Below are 24257 nucleotides of genomic sequence, written 5' to 3'. Positions count from 1 at the left end.
GCATGTCAAGGAATTTGGCTACAGTTGTCGTATTCCTCTTGTTAAGCCACTCCTGAACCACAGACAACGTCAGAGGCGTCTTACCTGGGCTAAGGAGAAGAAGAACTGGACTGTTGCCCAGTGGTCCAAAGTCCTCTTTTCAGATGAGAGCAAGTTTTGTATTTCATTTGGAAACCAAGGTCCTAGAGTCTGGAGGAAGGGTGGAGAAGCTCATAGCCCAAGTTGCTTGAAGTCCAGTGTTAAGTTTCCACAGTCTGTGATGATTTGGGGTGCAATTTCATTTGCTGGTGTTGGTCCATTGTGTTTTTTGAAAACCAAAGTCACTGCACCCTTTTACCAAGAAATTTTGGAGCACTTCATGCTTCCTTCTGCTGACCAGCTTTTTAAAGATGCTGATTTCATTTTCCAGCAGGATTTGGCACCTGCCCACACTGCCAAAAGCACCAAAAGTTGGTTAAATGACCATGGTGTTGGTGTGCTTGACTGGCCAGCAAACTCACCAGACCTGAACCCCATAGAGAATCTATGGGGTATTGTCAAGAGGAAAATGAGAAACAAGAGACCAAAAAATGCAAATGAGCTGAAGGCCACTGTCAAAGAAACCTGGGCTTCCATACCACCTCAGCAGTGCCACAAACTGATCACCTCCATGCCACGCCGAATTGAGGCAGTAATTAAAGCAAAAGGAGCCCCTACCAAGTATTGAGTACATATACAGTAAATGAACATACTTTCCAGAAGGCCAACAATTCACTAAAAATGTTTTTTTTATTGGTCTTATGATGTATTCTAATTTTTTGAGATAGTGAATTGGTGGGTTTTTGTTAAATGTGAGCCAAAATCATCACAATTAAAAGAACCAAAGACTTAAACTACTTCAGTCTGTGTGCATTGAATTTATTTAATACACGAGTTTCACAATTTGAGTTGAATTACTGAAATAAATGAACTTTTCCACGACATTCTAATTTATTGAGATGCATCTGTATATATGCGTTGTGTTTCCCTTAGTGGAACTCAGCTAACTGTTTCACTACCGGACCGTGCACCTGGCTGTGCTCTACTAGGTCCGCTTGGAGCCCTCTTAAAGGCAAAGCATCCCACTACTGAGCGATGTGGATGTGCTTGTTACCTTGCCCCCTCAGAACTGTCAGGGTGAGGTTGATTTCTTATACACTTCCTATAAGTGATCGTACACGTTCCCATAAGCGATGCGAGTGACCAAAATTGAAAGGGAACGTCTCCGGTTACGTATGTAACCTCGGTTCCCTGAGATGTAGGGAACAAGACATCACGTAGCTAGCCGCGCTACTGGACGGCACTATCGGGCTTATATAGAGCTGAGCGCCGCGCTCTCAATGTCATTGGCTGAGCGGGCGCGAATGCCATTGGCTCAATTCAGTTGCATCTGAATTGGCGTGATCCAAGAGGAGTTCAGAAATTGGAGAAAAGGATTTTTTTCCCATAAGCATCAGCGATGCGATGTCTCGTTCTCAACATCTCAGGGAACCGAGGTTACATACATAACCAGAAACATTTTCTACCTGCTTTGCTTCTCTCCATGATGTACTGTAGTGATTCCATCCCGCTCTGTCCTTGCTAACGTAATGAGGGCAATATTTAAGAAACACGATTTTAGTTTAAGCTTTTTAATGTCACTGTTATCTCGATATTCAAACAATAAATGCCCGTGACAGATTGCGGTAGCTGGCCTTTCAAACAGAGCGGGGCACAATGCTTTTTCTCTCCAACTTATAGCACGAAAAAACATGAATGAACCTCTGAGGGTATGTTGAATGATACGGTACAACTTACTGAAATGTGTCTACTCTCAAGTAATCGCCCAGTCTGTTAATGTTGAAATGACAATGGAGAAAATGAATAGGAAAATCTCGAGCCCCGGAGCAGCACTCACCGGACCAGCACATATGTACACTGAACATACACATTAAAAACTGCGCGCCCACTCTATTTCTGCTATCTGCAAGGCATGAAAGGTTTTCATTCGTAAGGTTTTCATTCAAACTTATGACCCAAGGAGGGAAATGTTTAAACCAAAAAAATTATAATACATCGTGTATTGTGTACTTTTTAATGTCCTTATTTTCACCAAATTAATTTAATACCTTTTAATACTTTAATGACCCGCAGATACCCTTGTCAGTCACACAATGCAACTCGTGAGCATGGCGCTCGACTTCCGTGGGAATTAATTGAAAACGCTCGCTCACCTTCACTCAAATCGTGCCAGTGGAAACGCCTGGTTTAACTTTGGAAGAAGAACTTTTTTCTCTTTGGCGAACAAACGCACCTTCGGCAAACGAAGCTGCCGTTTATACTTAAAGGAATAGTTCACCCAAAAATGAACATTTGCTGACAATTTACTCACCCTCAGGCCATCCTGTTTCTTTCTTCATCAAAACAGAATTTAAGACTTTTAGGATTTCATTTCAGACCTCCTCCTCTAAACAATGCAAGTGAATGTCCTCCATTTTTTGACGGTCCAAAATGCATATTTAGGGTGCATCAAAATAATCCACACGACTCCAGTCAACAAATAAATGTCTTCTGAACCCAAACGATGGATTATTTTTAGAAACAAAACAATACTTATATACTTTTTAACTACAAATGTTCGCTTCTGTACATCTCTGTGATGTGCGCTCATGAGAGGGATGACGTAAGCTCGTTGGTAAGGTCGTGTCACGTGGAGGTCAGGAAGCGTGTCATTGTTTACATTTTATTATTATTATTATTATTATTTGGAAATTATTTTATATTGTTTTGGACTGTTTTGGTTTGTGAACAGCACAAGTTTCTCTTGTAAACAATGACGCGCTTCCTGACTACTCCACGTGACGCGTGACCTTACCAATGAGCTTACGTCATCCCTCTCATGAGCGTACGTCACAGAGATGTATGGAAGCGAATATTTGTAGTTAAAAAGTATATAAGTATTGTTTTGTTTTGAAAAAATAATCAATCGTTTGCGTTCAGAAGAACTGTCATTGCATTTCGTCATCATTTGTAGGTGAACTAAGCGAAGCCTGTTCAACCAGTAAGTATAAATTAGCCTGTACGGTGAGGCTTCCATCATTCCTGCAGTTTTTTATTTCATGCTAGCTGTTGTATTTTACTTTTTGTCAAATCAAAAATTAATTAAAAATAACAATTAAATAGCGATCCAAAATCATACATATAAATTGAAAAGAGTTATGTTGAAGCAGTGTACATTTTGACCTAAGGTTTGTATAAAATGAGTTCAGAAAACACTTTGTGAATGGTTAATAATGAAGAAAGTATGGTAGATGCCTTGAAACCAAGCATTATATTTAGCTTCGGTCACAAACCAATTAATTTCACATTTTGAATGGTCACATTTTTGTCATTGGCACATAAACATATTTCATTGAAGACTATTTGATACAATCTATGCAGACAATTCCATCCCAAACAACAGTTCCCAAATGATGCACAACAAGACATCAAGGGACATGCTATTAAAATATTTATTTACAGTAAACTTAAGACATATGTCCTCATGTACAGATCGGCTTTAAAAAAATGCATACAAATAAAGACAAAAAAAAAAAAAAAAAAAACTCAAAAGGAGTAAATGAACAGAAGTGTTTTAAAAGTTGAAAGTGCTTCTGTTATTAGCTAACTTAAAGGAGTAACCCTCTGAAGTGGTTCCTGGAGCAACTGATTCATCTTCCTCCTGAAAAATAACAGCAGGAGTACACTTAAAATATACAAAGATTCTTTTTATGATTCTTTTATATTGTTATAATTTTTTGGGGAACTCTCACAAATTAATCTTATCAAACACGACAAGAGCTACAAGAAGCTCTGGAAATATAAACCAGATGTCAGGATTCCCATTTAGACCTTTTTTGTCATGTATGCTGTTTAGCAGAGGTAGCACTGCAAGTGTAGTTTCAGCTGGACTCCCCGTAAATTATTTACCATTTGATTGAAAATGTGGTCTCCCTCCAGATGATGATCATTCATGACAATCACATTTGTAATAGTTTTCAGTGGCCCAAATGATAACCATTTTATTTGTGGCCATTATCAAAAGAAAATATTCAAAAAGGTGATCCAGAAATCTCTTTATCTTCTGTATAGAGCCACTGCTATGGTGCGCAGCAGAAACAACGTCTTTGTGAACGCTCTACACATGCCTGCTGTTGCAGTTACACTGCTGGGCTACAGATGCAAAATATGTGAAACAGGCCTTACAATGGCTTCTCTAAACACTTACCTCTCCCCCAAAGTATTTTTCAATCAGGTTGAGAGCAGCTTTGTACACCATCTCATTCTCATGTGTCTGCAGAGCTTCAATCTTGTCCAGTCCACCAGACTCCTCTATCTTTACACACAATGTCTCTGTCTCTCCCATCTTATCTGCAGCCTACATATCAGCATAATGACAAGTTAAGTCTGCTTTAATTGGTGTAACCTTATTGAAAAATGTAAACACATTTTTATATAGAGTGTTCTGTGTGCAGCTATCTGCTGTAAACACCTTTCATTCGACTTGGAGTACACAAAGAGAGCGTACCATGAAAATATTGGAAATACCATCCAGGACAACCAAGATCATCTTGCTGTCTTTGACTGACAGTAAGTTGAGTAAAGGCACAAGGACATTGCACTGAATGAGATACACAATCTGTTCCACTGTCCCACCACTGGTGTAGTTTGTGATGGCCCATACTGCCTCCTTCTGTGTCTTAAAGTCTCCCTGATATAGAAGAACAGAAAACAAAGTGCAAAAAGAACAATTACAATCATGGCATCCGAGGATAGAAAAGACACGAAAGCACAGTATAAGCCTTCTAACCAGCTTGAGAACTTCCACCAGCAGAGGCACCAGGCCAGCGTTGATGACCTCCTGAATCTGCGAGTCCTTCCCTGCTGAGATGTTAGACAGTGTCCACACAGCCTCTTTCTGAATATTGTTCTTTTGATGACGAAGTAACACAGGGAAAGCAGCTAAAGCCCCTGCGTTTAGTACACTCTGGGTCTGCTCATCTGTACCCGTCACTATATTACCCACTGCTCTCAAGGATGGGGTCTGGACAAACAAGAGTTTAGAGATAAGAAAACCAGCCTGTGAGCTCTCTTTTAAACAATCCTTAACAAAATACAGTATATTAACTGTTAAATAACACATTAATATTAATAATATATACACCGATCAGCCAAAACATTAAAACCACCTGACTGAGGTATATACACACACACACACACACACACACATATATATACAGGGTTCGTACAGGTTTTTGAAATTCAAGCATTTACATGCACTTTCAAGGTACCTAAATCATCTTTTTCAATAATTTCTAAGATTTATACAGTATATTACCCAATCCTAAATGTTACTTGACAAAAAATGTATCCTCTGTGATTTCAAACATTACCCAATCTATAAAAATGAGTTTCAATAATTCCTTCACACCCACAGCTAAGACTGGAATCCTTATTACAACCAAAGTCTTCCATTAACATAGATACAGTCAGCAACACCAGTTAGCTATAGTACGTGGTTTACTGTGGGGGAAAACAAATCCTGGTTTCTTTAGTAACTCATTCTGGAAGTAGAAAATGAAAAGAAATATCAAATAGATTTGGCTTTTTTCCCCCCACTTCAAATAAAAGCAAAAATTCTACAACTGATATTTTGTCATGAGCCATTTGAATAAAGGCTAAAAGTAGACTGCTATGAAATATACAAGCAATTCAGAGGCAAGATATGAGATGCATGTGTAATCTCTAAACAAACATATCTGCAGCAGAAATAAATTCAGTGTGATGGGATTGTTCCCTTTCGATTCAGTCCACTCAACATTGTTATGGGGAAAGTACATTCGTCGACGGCCTAAATGAAACCCTTGTACAATAACAGCAATCTTCTGACTGACAATGATGTTTGAGCCCCGGCCCTTTAGGCACGTATCTATATGTGGCGTATATAAGTGGGCGCTCAAGCATCATTACTTCAGATTTCTTCCTTCATGACTACGAACATTCAACTTCGTCTAGAAAACCTTTTACTGCTTCGTCCCCGAGATACACAATTCAGAGGAAGACTCTTCTCTGCAAGATGCTAACAGGACAACTCGTCGCCTGTGCTCCTAGCGCCTGCAGCGAGAAGGCTTACTGCTCCCCTGTGTGTTCCGGTGAAGTTTTCTCCACCTCACCGTTGAAGACGCTCTCGGTGAAGGGGTTCTTCGCTTCAGACGTTCGTCATTGAACAACTTTGATTAATTGTTCATTCAAACATTCATTTTCATCCAAATATATCATATTCCATGACATTCTGCATTTTATTGCTTATGCCATTTTATCACTAGATTCTGTGTTTTCCGCATACTACATGTGTTAACCATGGTGCAAGTTGACTCCGATCATTGAATTATTAAACATTAATTTACATCCTGAGGTATTAAGGCCGAATCACCATGCTACCAACCCAGTGTGAATCAATTTATTTAAAAAAATCAGTGGTACAACTGTCATCATTGTCTAAAGTTTATAACTCACAGGGATGCAAACTCATAAGGATCGATAAAGTTCAGAAAATCACTGATCTGCAGACATGTTTTCTGGGGTTATTTTTTTGAAGAATAAGCTAAAAGCACCAACTTAATCTATTTTAATGATTCAAGTATAGAAAATTGTCTGCACAATTGTGTAGAATTAGCTGCAAAAATAAAGGGTATTTTGGTGTGGCTTGCTTCTGTTTCACAAATTTGTTCAATTTCATTAATTGATTAGTTTAGTGACCACTTCTGGAGATGCCACTAGGTGGCGATAAATGAACGTCTTGTGTGCAATGAGTGTCGTTGAATCATTTTGAGATGTTCAGGACCGAAATCTGCCAAGAGAGACTTTATAGTATTTAAGCAATATAAGAACAAAGCAGATCTATAATTTCCGTTCAGTTTTTGAACTGCCGAGCATGACTTTTCATCCAAAAAGACAACAATAATAGTCTAATAATGAGTGTCAATAACATCCTTCCCTTCTCCTTTATTAAAATTTTCATGTAAAATCAACTGACTTCAGTAGAATGTTTAAGCATTATTAAGAACAAAGCAGATCTACTCTATCATTTTCCTACAGTATTTAAACTGCTGGGCATGACTTTTATCAGAAAAGACAACAACAGCCTAATAATAATAATTTCGAGTTTCAATAATGTCTTTTTGTCATTGTAAAGCGTGAGTTGAGTCAAGGTGTCACCGCTACGTTCAGCGCCAGCATCAAGCAGCGCTTTGCCCTGCACATGACAAGTGTTGCAGTGAGCATAATGGAGGGGCGAATTTACGAGCTTGCCATGCAAGAAAGTGGGAGGTGTGCACAATAAATATTGAAAACATTTATTTGGAAGAGAAAAAAAAATGGCAATTGCTTTGATTGCAGAAAGTAAAAAGAGAACTCGTTTGTTTAGGTCTTTGCGTGTTTTGTTTTGTTTTTTGTTTTGTTTTTTTTTGGTGGGGTGTTGGGGTGTTGTTTTTGGCAAATGTAATTACTGTAGTTCAATAACTGGGGTCTCTGGATACTCGGAAATGACAAGGTAGTAAGTAAATTAAATTATGAGACATTCAATATCTCTTCATAAATTTGGACAGTTTTAAAATATTTATTTATTTATTTAATATTTATGCGTGGACCCTGACCTGTTCGAGAAGCACACATTCACATGCTGCTTATTCCCCACTGTAAGTTGCCTGGATGGTGCACAAATCAGGTTTCCCATGCATCCTGGAAAACCTTGAATTTTGCAATGCAGTTTTCCAGTCATGGAATAGTCATGGAAAATGTGAAAAATACCTAAATGCCCTGGAAAATAATTATTTGTCCTGGAAAAATTTTTAGAATAATAAAATGGTTTGACGGTGTTGCTAGCATGGTTTTCGTTACATATACAAAAACATGATAATTATCGGGAGTCAAATACACAAATTTGTATCATTTTGTCACTGCCACAGGCTGTGCACTGTAAACAAAGTCAACGGTTAAGGGCGCTTACACCCTTATGATTGATTACAGCTGCGGCCAATGGTGTGATTGGCAATCGCAGTCCAACCGAGGCAGATTGCTTAATCGGTTACAGCTACAGCAGCACGTGCACAGTGAGAAGCGGCACTTGTGTAATGCTGTGTACACACACACCGTAAGCGGGGCAGTCGCGTTTGACATTCACATTGGCCTCTCTTCTACGAGAAACAGCAGAGCCTTTGCGCAGAAAATAAAGTTATCTATGGGATTCTACGCCAGATTTTTTCTTTAATAAGGTGAGCTAATTGCTGCTTCAAGGACAACAGCAGGCAGTCACGTGCACCATCTTTATCAGCACACTTGGTTGTGATTGGTTAATGTTGTGTCTATACTGTATACACAGAATGGCAAAAGGTCTGGTAGTTTATTAATTTTTTCATTTATTAAGTTATTTTATTGAGTTTACTTGCATGCAGACATATAAATTGTAGTGTACTATAGGTTTGATTTGAATAATTTTGACTTGCTTTTGTGTCTTTTCTATAATCTCCTGATTATTTTAGTGTGTCCTACAATTTATATGTCTGCAATTTGTGAAACAGAAGCAAGCCACACCAAAATACCCTTTATTTTTCCCACTAATTCTGCACAATTGTGCAGATAATTTTCTATACTTGAATAATTAAAATAGCTTAAGTTGGTGCTTTTAGCTTATTCTTTAAAAAAAAGAACCCCAGAAAATATGTTTGTGAATCAGTGATTGTCTCACTTTTTTGACCCTCATGAGTTTGCATCCCTGTTAATTGAATAAATAATCTGCAAGTGATGCGTGCTTCAACATGAATGTGTAGAGCCAACTGCTCATACAATGAAAACACCTCGGCATGATCATCACGCACGCTCTTGTGGGTGTGAGATGACAGTGAGCACCCTGAAGTGCACAGCACATACAGACTATGTAGTTATTTAATTAAATCACAGCTTTACGGGGATTATCTATCACACTGGGACATGTAGCATACTGCTTATCTGGAGGTGAGAAACTACCATAAAAAAAAAATAAAAAAAACAGAAATGGCAAAAAAAATAAGAAGCTTGATTTAAATGGACGCATGTGTTTTTGCTTAAATATTACACTTGTTGGACGTATAAAATGTCCTGGAAATGTCATAGAAAATTGTGCTTTGAAAAGAGTGGGAACCCTGACAAATGTGTTTCTGTGTATTGTCTTCACATAAACAGTGTTCTCACATAAAAGAGAAGGTGCTTGAATGCGTGAGACACACGCACTTTTACATGTTGCTCTTTCCCCGCCGGAGTTTGCCGGGATGATACACAAATGTCACACCCCACACACAATGATCAACCGCTTCCCTATGGCAAGCGGCGCTCTGTCTCCTGTAGTGAGCGAAACAGTAAGCCCACTGTCTCGCTGCACGGACGCGGGGCGAGCCCTCAAGGGTGTGTCAAATTGGGTGCTAAAAAACAATAGAACACGGCTATACGATTCAGGTTGTACGCCGACCACCTCGCTTCAACGGTGATCTGCCATCTGTGGTCCCACTACAGGACATGCCGGTATTATGTGCAGAAATTCACAATCTCCTCACAAAGAATGCAACAGAGACTGTCCCAGACTGCGAAGCCACAGCAGGGTTTACAGCCGTTATTTTCTCATTCCAAAGAAAGTCGGCGGGCTCCGGCCAATTCTAGATCTGAGACGCTTGAATCGTGCGCTCGCAAATCGCCCATTCAAAATGTTATTTCAGAAACAGGTCTTCCCGCACATCCGTCCACAGGACTGGTTGCCGTCAATAGACCTGAAGGACGTGTACTTTCATGTATGAATTGCGCCGCGTTCTGAGTGCACGCTACATCAAAGCAAGATGCTGAGCGGCGCACATACGCTTACAAGACACCACAAATGTAATGGCTGTATAATATCTATTTCAAATTCAAAATATTTTTTGGATATTTGATAACAGTCAACCTAAGGAAAAATCAAGCATTTTCAAGGAAGATATTCAAAATTCAAACATATCTCAAACCTTGAAAACCTAACTGTGAAAATCAGAGTGTCAGGTTCAACATGGATTGAGATGTCAGTAAGCGCACCACAATAGCGATATCCCCACATCCAAGGAGCTGCGCCAAACGAGTCACAAGACCAGCTTGTACCACCAGCTCAATGCGCTCATTGGGCCCATCAGTTAGGTAAGAAACAGCCCAGCAAGTGTCAGCCAGAACCTCTCTGTCATCATGCTGAAGAAGACGGAGCAGTGCAGGCAGCAACTTCTCAACTGCAGCCATAGGTGGAGCTGGGTCTTTATTTCTACACAGGTTTGAGAGAGTCCAGGTGACATTCCTTAGGTAGCTGGGCTAAAGAGGAGCAATGGATGGAGTATAATTAACTGTGAAGAGACAAATCTTATAAATCTGCTGAGTGACTACAGGGCTCCTAAAATTAGAAGCAAGTATAGTCAAGATGAAATTTTAGTTGAAAGAACTTGAAAAGAAAAAAAAAGTTGAAAGAACTCACTGTGTAGTTAGACAGGTCAGAGATGCCAAGAAGAGATACCAGTTGATCAACGGCCCCATGCATGATCACTTTGTCTCTGTATGCTGCTCCATCACCTTAAAAAGTACATCAGAACTGCATGGGAGTCTGGCCTTAAAGCCTGAACTATCAGGTCACTGAAAATTGCACAAGCTCACATTCACTAAACATTTTCTTCCCTAATAAATTTCTACTAAACAAACTACAGCAAATTAGAACACAAAACAATTCCGCACCTGCAATGTTACCCAGCGCCCAGACGACTTGCTCACTGATGTGAGGATGAGGAGAGGAAATCAGAGTGATGAAGGCAGGGATTGCACCCCCCTCCACCACAGCCTTGGTCTGCTCAGAGGTCCCAGAGGCAATATTGGTAAGGGCCCAGGCTGCCTCAAATTGGATTGGAGGACACTCAACCAATTCCAGAAAACTCACAAATTTAGCAACGAGGCCAGCATCCACAATCTGGTCGATTGGGGGATTCTTTTCTCTTGAGAGTAGTTTCCTGTGGACATCAATAGAGTGCAACAGTGTCCACTTTTTCTTGTGTCTTGGTTCTGGAGGTTATTTTTTTATTTTATTTTTCCATTAGCATTTCATAAAGTACTTCAAAAAAGAGTTCTACGCCATGAACCAATCCAAGAAACTCTGAGGTGAATTACATAACTGCAAACTTTAATCTGAGGCAAAAAAGTATTTATAAATGGGCCAAAAAATATGAAGATACAAGACTGTGTCCTTAAAGGGATAGTTCACCCAAAAATGAAAATTCTCTCATCATTTACTCACCCTCATGCCATACCAGATTTGCATGACTTTCTTTTTTCTGCACAACACAAATGAAGATTTGTGGAGCCACGTGATGTCATGTGAAGGGCAGACGTGTGAGAGACAGCTCTGCGCACTTTGCTAATTTTTTTAAATTATTTTCATGATATAATCCGGTGAAATTCAATACACCCAGTTACACTTTTACTGTTTGAGGTAAACATGGCAAAGAAGTCAAAATCCTCAGGCTCTGGAGACATTAAAAGACACATACGGGTTCAAGATGAAAGCCCAGACAGGCCTGTGGACCGGGGACTCGATTTGGATGGCGCGGTGGGAGAAGGAATCCAGCGTCAACTGTCCAAAATGTCGGTGATGTTGACGAAGGTACTTGCGGACTTGGAGGATCTCGCTGTAATACGTCGATCGAAAAAAAATTCTCTGAGCTATTAATCTATTATTTCGAGGCATCAGAGAGGGAATTAGCCACTAATCCGCCCGTGACCAAAGTTGATTTGGAACGTGTTCTTGAAAAGCTTGAAGATCTGGAGAATAGAAGCCGCAGGAATAACATTCGAATTGTTGGAATTCCTGAGCATGAGGAGGGCAGAGATATGGTGAAATTCCTAGAGGAGCTTTTCCTGAGTCTGCTCGATATAACAGGCTACAAGCTGGAAATCGAGCGTGCTCACAGAGTCCCGGCTCGCAGATCTGCTGAGGGAGACAGGCCCCGATCGATTCTGGCCACGTTTTTTAAATCATCCGATAAAGATCTTGTGTTGCGCCAGGCGAGGAGCAAAGGAAAGCTTTCTTGGAAGAATTACAATATTTTCTTGTTCCCGGACTTTGCGAACTCGACAAGAGAGAAACGCGATCGGTTTAAGGAATGCAAGAAACTCTTACATCAGCGGAAGATCACTTTTGCTCTGATGTTTCCAGCCAGACTGAGAATAAACACCAAGGACGGCAGCAAAGTATTTACATGTTCCAATCAGGCAATGTCTTTTATTGAAACAATGGGTGAGTAACCTTTGGGTGTTTTTCTTGTGAGTGGATTGACTCACTGTACATGCTCTGGCTTTCGGAGGAAGCTGGGCACCATTTTTTTTCTTTTTGCATTGGCTCCACCAAGTGGTTGGAGTTTGTTTTGTTTTGTGGATTAACACTTTTCTTAAAGAAACTTTTGCATTGACGGAAGATCACTTTTACAATGAAGTTCCCGGTCAGATTGAGAATAGACACTACAGATGACCGCAAAATATCTACATGCCCACACAAAGGATGTCTTTTATAAAGTTGGCAGACTGTGTAAATCATGGGATATACTTTTATGCGGCCTCCGAGTGATTTGACTCGACTATCCGAGGAAACGGGATGCATGTTTAGTTTCCTTTTGTGCTGGTTCCGCCTAGCGGTTGGAGCTTGTTTTGTTAAATAACATTACTTCGGGACAGTTATGGATGAATCTGTCAGTTCCTTGTGCTTATGCCTCCTGTTGGCTGGAGTATGATTTGTGGAGTATTTTCGTGGGACATTGGATGATTATGTCATCTGCTGCACTCATCAGCTGGCTCACTGAAGATTCATTTGTCTGACCGAGGAAACTGAACAGCTTTATATCGGCTGGAATTTGTTTTGTGAAGGAACACACCTTCGAGACAGTTCTGTGAATGAGTCTACACTTTCTTTGTGTTTATTCTGCCTATTGGCTGGGGTTTGTTTTACAAAATATTTGATGTTATGTAATTTTGCCTTACAAATTTGTGAGGCAAAATTGAGCAATCCGATGGCAAAGTTGTCGTGGGGCTCTCGTAGGCGTACATGGATTCTTTGAGTTTAAAGGGACTGATGCCGGTTGGCGCTGTCGTGCGCGGGGTTAATGCGCACGTTTATCTTTTTTCTGTTTGTTTTGTTCGGGGGTAAGTTCGGAGTTTTATTGTTGCATTAATGTTGAAATGTGGTCTTCATATTTTTGTCTTTGGCACACAATTTATTTTTTCTATTATATCAAAATGTCAAATGTTAATATGAGTGTACTATCTCTCTCCACATGGAACGTGAATGGGTTGGAGCACCCCATAAAAAGAAGGAAGGTTATTTCTTTTCTTAAACGTAAGAAATATGATATAGTGTTCCTTCAAGAAACGCATCTTTCCCCGCAGGAAGCTGAAAAATTTGGGAAGATATGGGGTGGACATGTTTTCTTTAGTGTTGGCTCAAGTAAGAGCAAGTGAGTCATTATATTGGTAAATAAACATTTACAATTCAAATGTCTCAAACAGATTAATGATAAATTAGGAAGAGTTATTATTGTTTTATCAGAAATTCAGGGGCAAAGGTTGATTTTGGCTAATATTTACGCACATAACGCTGATGATCAGGGCTTTTTTATAGATCTTGAAGGGATGTTGCAAGCCACTGGCACCCCTCATGATATAATTTTGGGAGTAGACTTCAATCTTTTGATGGACTCAGTCCTTGATCATAGTGAAGCAAAAGTGTGTAAGCCCCCTAGAGCAACATTGACACTTCACAGGATGTGTAAAAATCTTGGTCTTACAGATATTTTGAGACTTTTGAACCCATCTGGTAGAGACTATACATTTTTTTCATCAGTCCATAAGATTTATTCTAGAATAGTTTTTTATATATATATATATATATATATATACAAATCCCTCATGTCATCTGTTGTTGATTGCTCAATTGGAAACATTTTAGTCTCAGATCACACCTGGTGAGTTTAGAGGTGTTGCCACATACAGGTGCATCTCAATAAATTAGAATGTTGTGGAAAAGTTCATTTATTTCAGTAATTCAACTCAAATTGTGAAACTCGTGTATTAAATAAATTCAATGCAAACAGACTGAAGTAGTTTAAGTCTTTGGTTCTTTTAATTGTGATGATTTTGGCTCACATTTAACAAAAACCCACCAATTCACTATCTCAAAAAATTAGAATACATCATAAGACCAATAAAAAAAAACATTTTTAGTGAATTGTTGGCCTTCTGGAAAGTATGTTCATTTACTGTATATGTACTCAATACTTGGTAGGGGCTCCTTTTGCTTTAATTACTGCCTCAATTCGGCGTGGCATGGAGGTGATCAGTTTGTGGCACTGCTGAGGTGGTATGGAAGCCCAGGTTTCTTTGACAGTGGCCTTCAGCTCATCTGCATTTTTTGGTCTCTTGTTTCTCATTTTCCTCTTGACAATACCCCATAGATTCTCTATGGGGTTCAGGTCTGGTGAGTTTGCTGGCCAGTCAAGCACACCAACACCATGGTCATTTAACCAACTTTTGGTGCTTTTGGCAGTGTGGGCAGGTGCCAAATCCTGCTGGAAAATTAAATCAGCATCTTTAAAAAGCTGGTCAGCAGAAGGAAGCATGAAGTGCTCCAAAATGTCTTGGTAAACGGGTGCAGTGACTTTGGTTTTCAAAAAACACAATGGACCAACACCAGCAGATGACATTGCACCCCAAATCATCACAGACTGTGGAAACTTAACACTGGACTTCAAGCAACTTGGGCTATGAGCTTCTCCACCCTTCCTCCAGACTCTAGGACCTTGGTTTCCAAATGAAATACAAAACTTGCTCTCATCTGAAAAGAGGACTTTGGACCACTGGGCAACAGTCCAGTTCTTCTTCTCCTTAGCCCAGGTAAGACGCCTCTGACGTTGTCTGTGGTTCAGGAGTGGCTTAACAAGAGGAATACGACAACTGTAGACAAATTCCTTGACACGTCTGTGTGTGGTGGCTCTTGATGCCTTGACCCCAGCCTCAGTCCATTCCTTGTGAAGTTCACCCAAATTCTTGAATCGATTTTGCTTGACAATCCTCATAAGGCTGCGGTTCTCTCGGTTAGTTGTGCATCTTTTTCTTCTACACTTTTTCCTTCCACTCAACTTTCTGTTAACATGCTTGGATACAGCACTCTGTGAACAGCCAGCTTCTTTGGCAATGAATGTTTGTGGCTTACCCTCCTTGTGAAGGGTGTCAATGATTGTCTTCTGGACAACTGTCAGATCAGCAGTCTTCCCCATGATTGTGTAGCCTAGTGAACCAAACTGAGAGACCATTTTGAAGGCTCAGGAAACCTTTGCAGGTGTTTTGAGTTGATTAGCTGATTGGCATGTCACCATATTCTAATTTTTTGAGATAGTGAATTGGTGGGTTTTTGTTAAATGTGAGCCAAAATCATCACAATTAAAAGAACCAAAGACTTAAACTACTTCAGTCTGTGTGCATTGAATTTATTTAATACACGAGTTTCACAATTTGAGTTGAATTACTGAAATAAATGAACTTTTCCACGACATTCTAATTTATTGAGATGCACCTGTATAGAGAAAAAAATCATATAGCTGGCGCCTTAATGTATCCCTTTTGCAAAATCCTGATTTCCAACAAATGTTAAAGACTGAAATCAATATTTATATGGAGACCAACTGGTCCTCGATATCCTCTCTGGGCGTGGCTTGGGAGGCACTTAAGGCGGTTCTTAGGGGTCGGATCATACATTATGCCTCATTCATCAAAAAATCCAAAGCACGAGAACTCGTGGAGTTGGAAGGAAATATTAAAAGTGCAGAGGCAGAGCTGAAGCGCCGTATGTCATCTGATGGCCTCAGAGAATTGACCCGATTGAAATATAGATATAATACTATTTTGTCGCAGAAAGTGGAGTTTTGGTTATTCAGGGCAAGACAAAGCAGGCAAGCTTTTGGCTAGATATATAAAGCAGAGAGAGTCTCTTTCTATCATTCCCTCAGTGAAATCTGCTGGTGGTGAAATTTTTACCTCAGCCATTGATATTAATAATACCTTTAAAGAATTCTATCTTGATCTTTATAGTTCCACGTCTTCATCTACTGATGAAGATATTAGAAACTTTGTGGAACCATTAGATCTTCCTAAACTGAAGACTGAGCAAAAAAACTCACTTGATTCTGAGATAACCTTGGAGGAGCTTGACGAGGTAATTAAGTCCCTACCTACTGGCAAGGCTCCGGGGCCAGATGGTTTTGCCGCAGAACTTTTTAGATCCTATGCTACAGAGCTGGCTCCACATTTGTTAGAAGTTTATACTGAATCATTACAGAATGGAAAGCTTCCTCCAACCATGACACAAGCCCGGATCAGTCTGATTCTTAAAAAGGACAAAAAATCCAAGCGAGTGTAAAAGTTACCGTCCAATCTCCCTGATCCAACTAGATGTAAAAATGTTGTCAAAAATTTTGGCTAACCGATTAATTAAGGTTATGACATCTCTTATACATATAGATCAGGTGGGGTTTATTCGGGGCCGCAGCTCTTCTGATAACATCAGGCGTCTCATCAATATCATGTGGTCAGTAGCGAATGATCAGTCTCCGGTCGTTGCCATCTCACTTGACACCGAAAAGGCGTTTGATATGGTAGAATGGGATTATCTTTTTAAGATTTTGGAAATGTATGGGTTCGGGAGTACATTTATTGGTTGGATTAAGTTACTTTATAGACACACTGTAGCAGTGGTACAAAAAAAAAATGGATTAATTTCAGATTATTTTACTCTGGATAGGGGCACTCGGCAGGGTTGCCCTCTTTCCCCATTATTGTTCTGTCTTGCCCTGGAACCATTAGCAGCTGCGATAAGAAAGGAGGATGGTTTTCCAGGGGTGGTGGCAGGAGGTGTGGCGCATAAGCTTCTGCTTTACGCAGATTATATTTTATTATTTGTCTCTGAACCTACTAGATCTATGCCTTGCCTCCACAGAATTATTAATTCCTTTTCCAAGTTCTCAGGATACAAAGTCAATTGGTCTAAATCCGAAGCTTTGGCAATGACAGCGTACTGTCCAGTAACGGCTTTCCAGCCGGGCGCCTTCCAGTGGCCCAAACAGGGCATTAAGTATTTGGGGATTTTATTCCCAGCAAATTTGTCTGATTTAGTTAGTGTTAATTTTGACCCTTTAATAAAAAGGTTTTCGAGCGATGTGGGCAGGTGGGCTTCATTACATTTATCGATGATTGGGAAGGTTAATGTTATTAAAATGAATTGTATTCCAAAATTTAACTACCTGCTACCATCTCTCCCTGTAGATGTCCCTCTCTCTTATTTCAAGCAATTTGATAGCATAGCGAAGTCCTTCATTTGGAATGGTAAACGTCCCAGATTGGATTTTAATAAGTTACATAGGCCGATAGACAAAGGTGGGCTAGGCCTACCCAAGATTTTGTTTTATTACTATGCATTCAGTCTCAGACATTTGGCTCATTGGTCACTTCCACCTGAGAGAGTCCCTCCCTGGTTTGTTATTGAACAGGCAGTTCTTGCCCCTATTTCGCCAATACAAAGCATCTCTATCAAACTAATTGGAAAAGTTACACCCCGTTATTTTGCATTTACACTCGGTATGGACTAAAGTGTCCAGATTGTTTAAATTGGACACTTATTTAAATGTTGCCTAGAGCATATGGCAGAACCCAAGATTGTGTATTGGCAAGTCTCCTTTCTGCTGGCCAGAGTGGATTGTGAGGGGGGTTGCTATACTCGGTGACCTATATGAAAGTGGAGTGTTGAGATAGTTTGAAAACTTGGTCCAACATTTTTGGATTCCCAGATCTTAGTTCTATAAGTATTTACAGCTGTGTCACCTGCTCTGTACTATTTTTGGGAGTAGCATACAACCACCTAAAGTGGCAGATACTCTGGGAGAGGTGATTAATGCTTTTGGGAAAGGTCATGAGGCATCAGTGTATTACTCACTGTTAATTCAGAGTCTGGGGGACGGAACTTCAACTTCTCTCAAGAGATTATGGGAGAAAGATTTCAACTTAGTACTGGAGGAGGGAGTGTGGACTAGGATCCTCAGAAACATCAAGTCTACATCTAGAGATTCAAGGGTGCGTCTGATGCAATTTAAGATTTTGCATCGATTATACTGGACCCCCTCTAGATTGTATAGGCTGGGTTTAAAAGACACACCCACCTGTTGGCAATGCCAGCTGGAGGATGACGATTTAATACATGCCTTCTGGTACTGTTTGAGGATTCAGGAGTTTTGGTTGAGAGTCCAGAATTTTGTTTGTGAGGCCCTGGGCACTCAGGTTCTGTTCTGTCCCAGATTTTGCGTGTTGGGTGATGGGGCGGTTATTGATATAGCCGATGGGTATGCAAAGAGCTGGGTCCTCATCAGTGTGATGATCGGGAGACAGATAATTTTGAGGGGATGGAAATCTACGATCGCTCCCACTTTTTATGAATGGTGCACCGAATTGGGCAAGGTAGCGTCTTTTGAAGAGTTGTCGTATAGACGGCTTGGCAATTCGGCTGCATATGACAGAAAATGAATGAAATCAATAAAAATGTTAAAATAAAAAAACAAATGAAGATTTGTAGAAGGATATCTCAGCTCTGTAGGTCCATACAATGCAAGTGAATGGTGGCCAGAGATTTGAATCTCCAAAAATCTGCATAAAAGTAATCCAAAAGACTCCAATGTATAAATCCATGTCTTCAGAAGTGATAAGATAGGTGTGGGTGAGAAACAGATCAATATTTATGTCCATTTTTACTAAAATCTCCACATTCTTCTTCTTTTGTTTTTGCCAATTTGCATTCTTCATGCAAATCACCGCCTACTGGTCAAAGGTGGAGATTTATAGTAAAAAAAAGGATCTGTTTCTCACCCACATCTATCATATTGCTAAAGAAGACATGGATTTAATCACTGGAGTCATATGTATTACTTTTATGCTGTCTTTGTGATTTTTTAAATTTCAAAGTTCTGGTCATCATTCACTTGCATGTAGGGCTGGGCGATATGTCTTAAAAAATTATATCTCGATATTTTTCAGCCTACTGACGATTTTCGATTTATATCTCGATAATTATGTATTTGCTCTGAAATGGCTGAAAAGTGTTAAGACAATAAATGAAAATCTATTCAAAAATAAATAAACAAAAGGGAGAATGAAATTCAATTATTTTCATTGATATTCACTTTTATATTTATATTTCATATACAATGATTCATAGTAGCTTAATAAAAAGCATTATTTACCTTCATATTTTTTTACTAATACATTTTGTGAATGAACAAGTTGTGCATGTGACTTATTTTTTAAACCCAGTTGACCATTGCATAATCCTAAATTATTACTGTGGGGCACGTCAGGTTGATTATTATAATTTAATGCTGAATTATCATTATTATTCTGATTATTGAGGAAGGATGTGAGGCCAAAACGTCTGTGTTCTCCTGTTCAGTGAGATATAAAATAAAATGTAAAGAAATTGAGAAAAAGGAGTGAGGATCATTTTGTTTTTGAGACTGTTTAAGGTTTATGAATCTACGCACCCTGAACTAATAGATCGCAGTGATTCTATTTCTTTGATTAGATTTGCGTTATACAAAAGCAATATATTTCTGTCCTGTTTACTTCAGCTTCCTGAAACACTGTAAATTCCTCCTCCTCTGTTATTCTGTGCCGCGTTGGTAAATTTGTATAAAAACTTGGAGTGTTACTAATGTTTGAAATTGCACAAATGCTTGAACTTGCATTACTTTGATTTCACAATGCACGTGAATCTGAGAGCACTGCCGTGCGCTTGCACACAGGTCAGCGCGTCACCAGTTTGTTCTGAATTGCACACAGACCATGTTTATCTGTCTTTAAACTGCAGCCTTTTGTGGATTAATAATCACATATGACCATCTCGCCATTTTAATGTTATTTTGTTTAATTGTGCAGCCCTGAAGGATCGTGAAATTAGTGTACTGATGCGCTCTTTTTGAAAAATAATGGCCAAATAAAAGTACGTTATAATCATCGTGATATTCACGATATTGGTCAATTTTACATCGTCAACAAAATTTTCGTGATAATATCGTTAATATTCTAAATATCGCCCAGCCCTAATTGTCTGGACCTACAGAGCTGTGATATTCTTCTACAAATCTTAATTTGTGTACTGTAGAAGAAAGTCATACACGTCTATGATGGCATGACGGCGAGTAAATGAGATAATTAACTTTTTTGGGTGAACGTCTTTTGAAAAAAATTAACAATACCATGAAGTACTGCAAATGACATAACCACATTGACAACAATGAAAAAATACAAAACTACAGATTTAATGTTATTGATAAGTTTAGAATCAATATATTTAACATTTATTGCAAAATATATAGATATAAACACATACAAGTAGCAGAGTGTAGGGAAACCAACTTGACTGCATCATTTGCAGTGTGTCATGAGAGTGGATGGGCGGTGTTGGGCTCTTTTGACGATTTTTGTTGATTATGATTCTCTGATTGGTGGATTTGTTTTTTTTTTTTTTTTTTTTTTTTAATAGTGTAGTTCTTTACCAAGAATTCTGCTATTACCTTCAATTTTGAAAAAAATACATTGAAATAACATGGACTGGTGGCTAAAACGGAAGCATACCATCAATTAACAACCTCAGAGCTCATGGCAGGTCAGACTTTATAGGTTTATAAGTTTAAATTAATAATCAATTCTCCTATAGAAAAAACAACATAACAACGGGATTTTTACTTTCAGAACCAGACAGTTGCGCTCCATTACAAATGGGTGTCATATTTGTCATCAAGATGTAACATATACTTCAAGACCAAAGACATCCATAATGGATGAACTTGAACTTCATGAAGGATGAAGGTACTGTGTTATGTATGACTATATACAAACGCTGGACATTTTAAGAATGTTCGAACTTCGAAATCAAGTGTATCCTCTGTGACGGCAATATCCAAATGGTGCATTCTGTTTTGAAATGTCCCCTACCTTGCCGCTTGTGTGGCTTGTAACTGATGATCGAGGGCTTGGCTGTTTATGCCCCAGAAAATCTCCTCGACGCTCCAGTGCTGTGATGACTGAGGTAAAGTAAAGGATTTTGTTTAATTTAAAACTTGACATTTAGATGGCTTTAATATAGAGTGACATACAGTACACGTATTACACAGACAGACCCCCTGGAGTAACCTGAGTTTAAGTGTCTTAAACACTCAGTAAAAATGTTTGTCAAAATATGGCTTACACTGACATGTAGAGGCCTGGATGTTTTCAGTTACCAATGCCATTGTAGAAATTCACTATGCACAGTAAGCCAGGATTAATTTAATCCATGAGTGAAAGTGTCCAACAGGGCAGTTACTGAGATGAGGCGAGTAGTATTAAGCTGGTCATGTGATTCTAACATGGTTGTCCCCATGAGGTGCCCCTGCTTCATATAGAATAAAAGAGCTTTTAATGGGTTACTGATATGACTGAACTCTTGTCATAATTTTAAACATGTTTCAAAATTACTATTCACTTCTTTAGAGGTAAAACTTTTTAAATGAGGAAATAAATTACTGAGTGCACCTTTAATTAGGGTGACCAGACGTCCCCGTTTTCAACTGGAGCTGTCCCCGGAAATGTCCCCGTTTTTACTGCACGTTCAAAACAGTCCGCAAAGTGAAAATACATGGCAAGAAAGCCGCTATTGAAGCCTACCAGCCACACGGTTAATCGTGTACTGTTTATTTTGACCAACAGAGGGGGCTGCTCGCTATAGCAGCTTTAAGTCATTCGTCTTCCTTTACCGATTACTTGTTCGCACCAGTTTTGCTATTAAGAACTGGACCAGGGAGCAAGCGCAATTGAAAAGAATCATCATCATTGTTTTCAGTTTCGAGGTGAGGCACATAATAGCTATGTTATAAAGAAATTATATTGTTATGTATTTTATAAAATTAATACATATATTAGTAATAAGTAATACGACATTAATAGCATGGGAAAAATAAATGAAATGTATAATAACATACAACAACAATTGTAAGTCAGCACATAACAACATAGATTACTTTGCACTTTACTGGGAAAGAAGTGACTGAAAAGAAGCATCATAATGCATAAGAATTGATAAAAATAAAAGGTATAATTAAGAAAAACAGGTCCAAAGGATATACAATATGAGATAACTGATAGAAACAGTTAGGTGAAATAGTGTAATAATAATACTTACGTTTTTGCAAAATAATTTTTATGTGGCTTGTTGTAGGCATCAGGCAGTTTCCTGGTGAAATGAACACTAGAGGTGCTAGTGGTTTAGGGTAGGGAGGTAGGTTTTTGTTGTTTTAAAACTCAATAGAGCAAAAACCTTAAACAAATCTGTGTGGGAGAACATTTAACTCGCTTTTAGCACTACACTGGGGACATTTAACCTTGAAACTGCCACGATATAAGGAGCCACATAATATAATTTAGAAAAAAAAATATTGAATATCTTTTTGATATGACTTCAAAGTGGAAAACAATCCCCAATAATATGAGGCACCTAAGAGGGGCAATCAGCCCTTCAGAAATGAATTTCAGGCCCTGATATAATACATAGTGTAAGTGTTTCATATAATTTCAGTTGGAATTTTTTCAGGGAAATGATAAAATGAGCTAATTCCTTTTGAAATTCCTCTGCCAGTTTGCCAGCAAGCAAGTTAGCAGCCTACCGTCTTACTTTTAGGAAAGTGCCAGGTAAAGGTGAAGGAAAAGAGGAGAAGGAATTTTAGAAGAGAGTGAGAAGAGTGATGTAAAGAGTGTGACCAAGGGCAGGTGACCCTGTGCTGTGGAGTCAGCTGCAATAGTTCCAATATTCAATCATTTGTTTATATATGTTTGTTTAGTTCACTTTTATGCCACAATGTCATCTACTGTATACAGTGTATAAAAGAATGAACCCATATGTAACAGAAAACAATTAAAAATGATAAATTTTACGTCTGTATCTGAATTTCATTGAGACATATTCAACATAGTATGATATACCATAGTTCACATTACTACATTCACCACGGTCAAAATACATATCCGAATTGTCCCCCTTTTTTAATTCATAGATAAGAAACGTGAAATTTCAATGACATATTTACCACTGAACTAGAAATGTCCCCGTTTTTCGTTTCAGAAATCTGGTCCCCTTACCTTTAATTAATAACAGTCGTAATTCAACCCACCCAGGGGTTTGAACCTACAACTTTCTGTATTACCAGGCTACAACACCCACTCTCATGCGGTAATTAAAGCCATGTCAGCTCTACCTGTGCATTCTGGGTCTGTTCTTTTGTTGAAGAAACAGCATCATCTGAAACACAGTTGACATTTCTCCTTTTCAGCATCTGATCATCTTTCTTTGCCTTTCGGAGCTCCACATTGACTTCAATTCTCCTTCGTCTTAATTCCTACAATTGAAAATGAAACCCTGTCACAAATACTAACGAATCTGTAAACCATACATAGCCTGCTGAATTGATGAAGGACTTACATTAGCATCTTTTCCTTTATTTTTAAACTGATTAAGGCGGGCAACACTGTCACTCCCGGTAGAAGTCATTTTGCTCTGTTGGAAGTAAATGAAAGGAGTTGATCATAAATTTGAACACACACAACGTATCAGATAAAGACCATTGAGATTTCCGGCTACATCTGAACCGCTTTCCAACCATGTGGTGTAATTTACACAATAATAGACTCGATTAAGAAAGTCTTTCATCTTGCAAAGATACAAACTGTTAAAATAGCTGCGATGAGAGGCATTTACTAATACTAGCAACCGAATCGTTTAAAAGTGTTTTTTGAAATTGAAAAGTTAACAACGATTTTAGAAAAACGCTCAACGCGCTTACCAGTTCCTCGTTCTTAATACCAGCGGTGACGTATTGATGGGCGATACTACAACGATGCAAGAACAACAGTGATTGGACATTGTTTCTTGGCTGTGTCTCGTTTGGAAGGCTGCGTGCTAGGTAGGACGCGTCCTTGAAGGCTGCAGTATACCGAGCGTCCTCCTTTAAACAGTTCTCGTTTAAACGAGATGGCCTTCGTAGGACAAACAGAAACGGAACGTAACATGGTTGCTATGA

At 39.0% G+C, this 24257-nt stretch overlaps 2 protein-coding genes across 3 annotated transcripts in view; both read right to left on the bottom strand.

The window, feature by feature from the left end:
- LOC127449037 (uncharacterized) overlaps window positions 1-24257 on the bottom strand; it is a 254002-nt gene that overhangs the window by 91397 nt on the left and 138348 nt on the right. The gene's annotated exons all lie outside the window — the stretch shown is intronic.
- On the bottom strand, window positions 3320-24109 carry LOC127449016 (importin subunit alpha-1-like). Of its 2 annotated transcripts, XM_051712086.1 has the most exons (11): window positions 24021-24109; window positions 23660-23734; window positions 23436-23576; window positions 21142-21230; window positions 10807-11075; window positions 10553-10647; window positions 10129-10392; window positions 4847-5080; window positions 4565-4747; window positions 4265-4414; window positions 3320-3718 (listed from the first exon to the last, which is right to left on the bottom strand). In XM_051712086.1, the coding sequence occupies exons 2-11, from the start codon at window positions 23726-23728 to the stop codon at window positions 3632-3634; spliced, it is 1581 nt and encodes a 526-aa protein (XP_051568046.1). In that variant the 5' UTR covers window positions 23729-23734; window positions 24021-24109; the 3' UTR covers window positions 3320-3631. The 2 variants fall into 2 exon arrangements, with proteins under 2 accessions (XP_051568046.1, XP_051568047.1); XM_051712087.1 differs by lacking the exons at window positions 21142-21230; window positions 23660-23734; window positions 24021-24109 and having other exon boundaries at window positions 3321-3718; window positions 23436-23574.

The sequence above is a fragment of the Myxocyprinus asiaticus genome, chromosome 12, assembly GCF_019703515.2.
Source record: "Myxocyprinus asiaticus isolate MX2 ecotype Aquarium Trade chromosome 12, UBuf_Myxa_2, whole genome shotgun sequence".
Lineage (NCBI taxonomy): Eukaryota > Metazoa > Chordata > Actinopteri > Cypriniformes > Catostomidae > Myxocyprinus > Myxocyprinus asiaticus.
The sequence above is the reverse complement of the archived record's forward strand: the minus strand, read 5'-3'. Positions and strand labels throughout refer to the sequence as shown.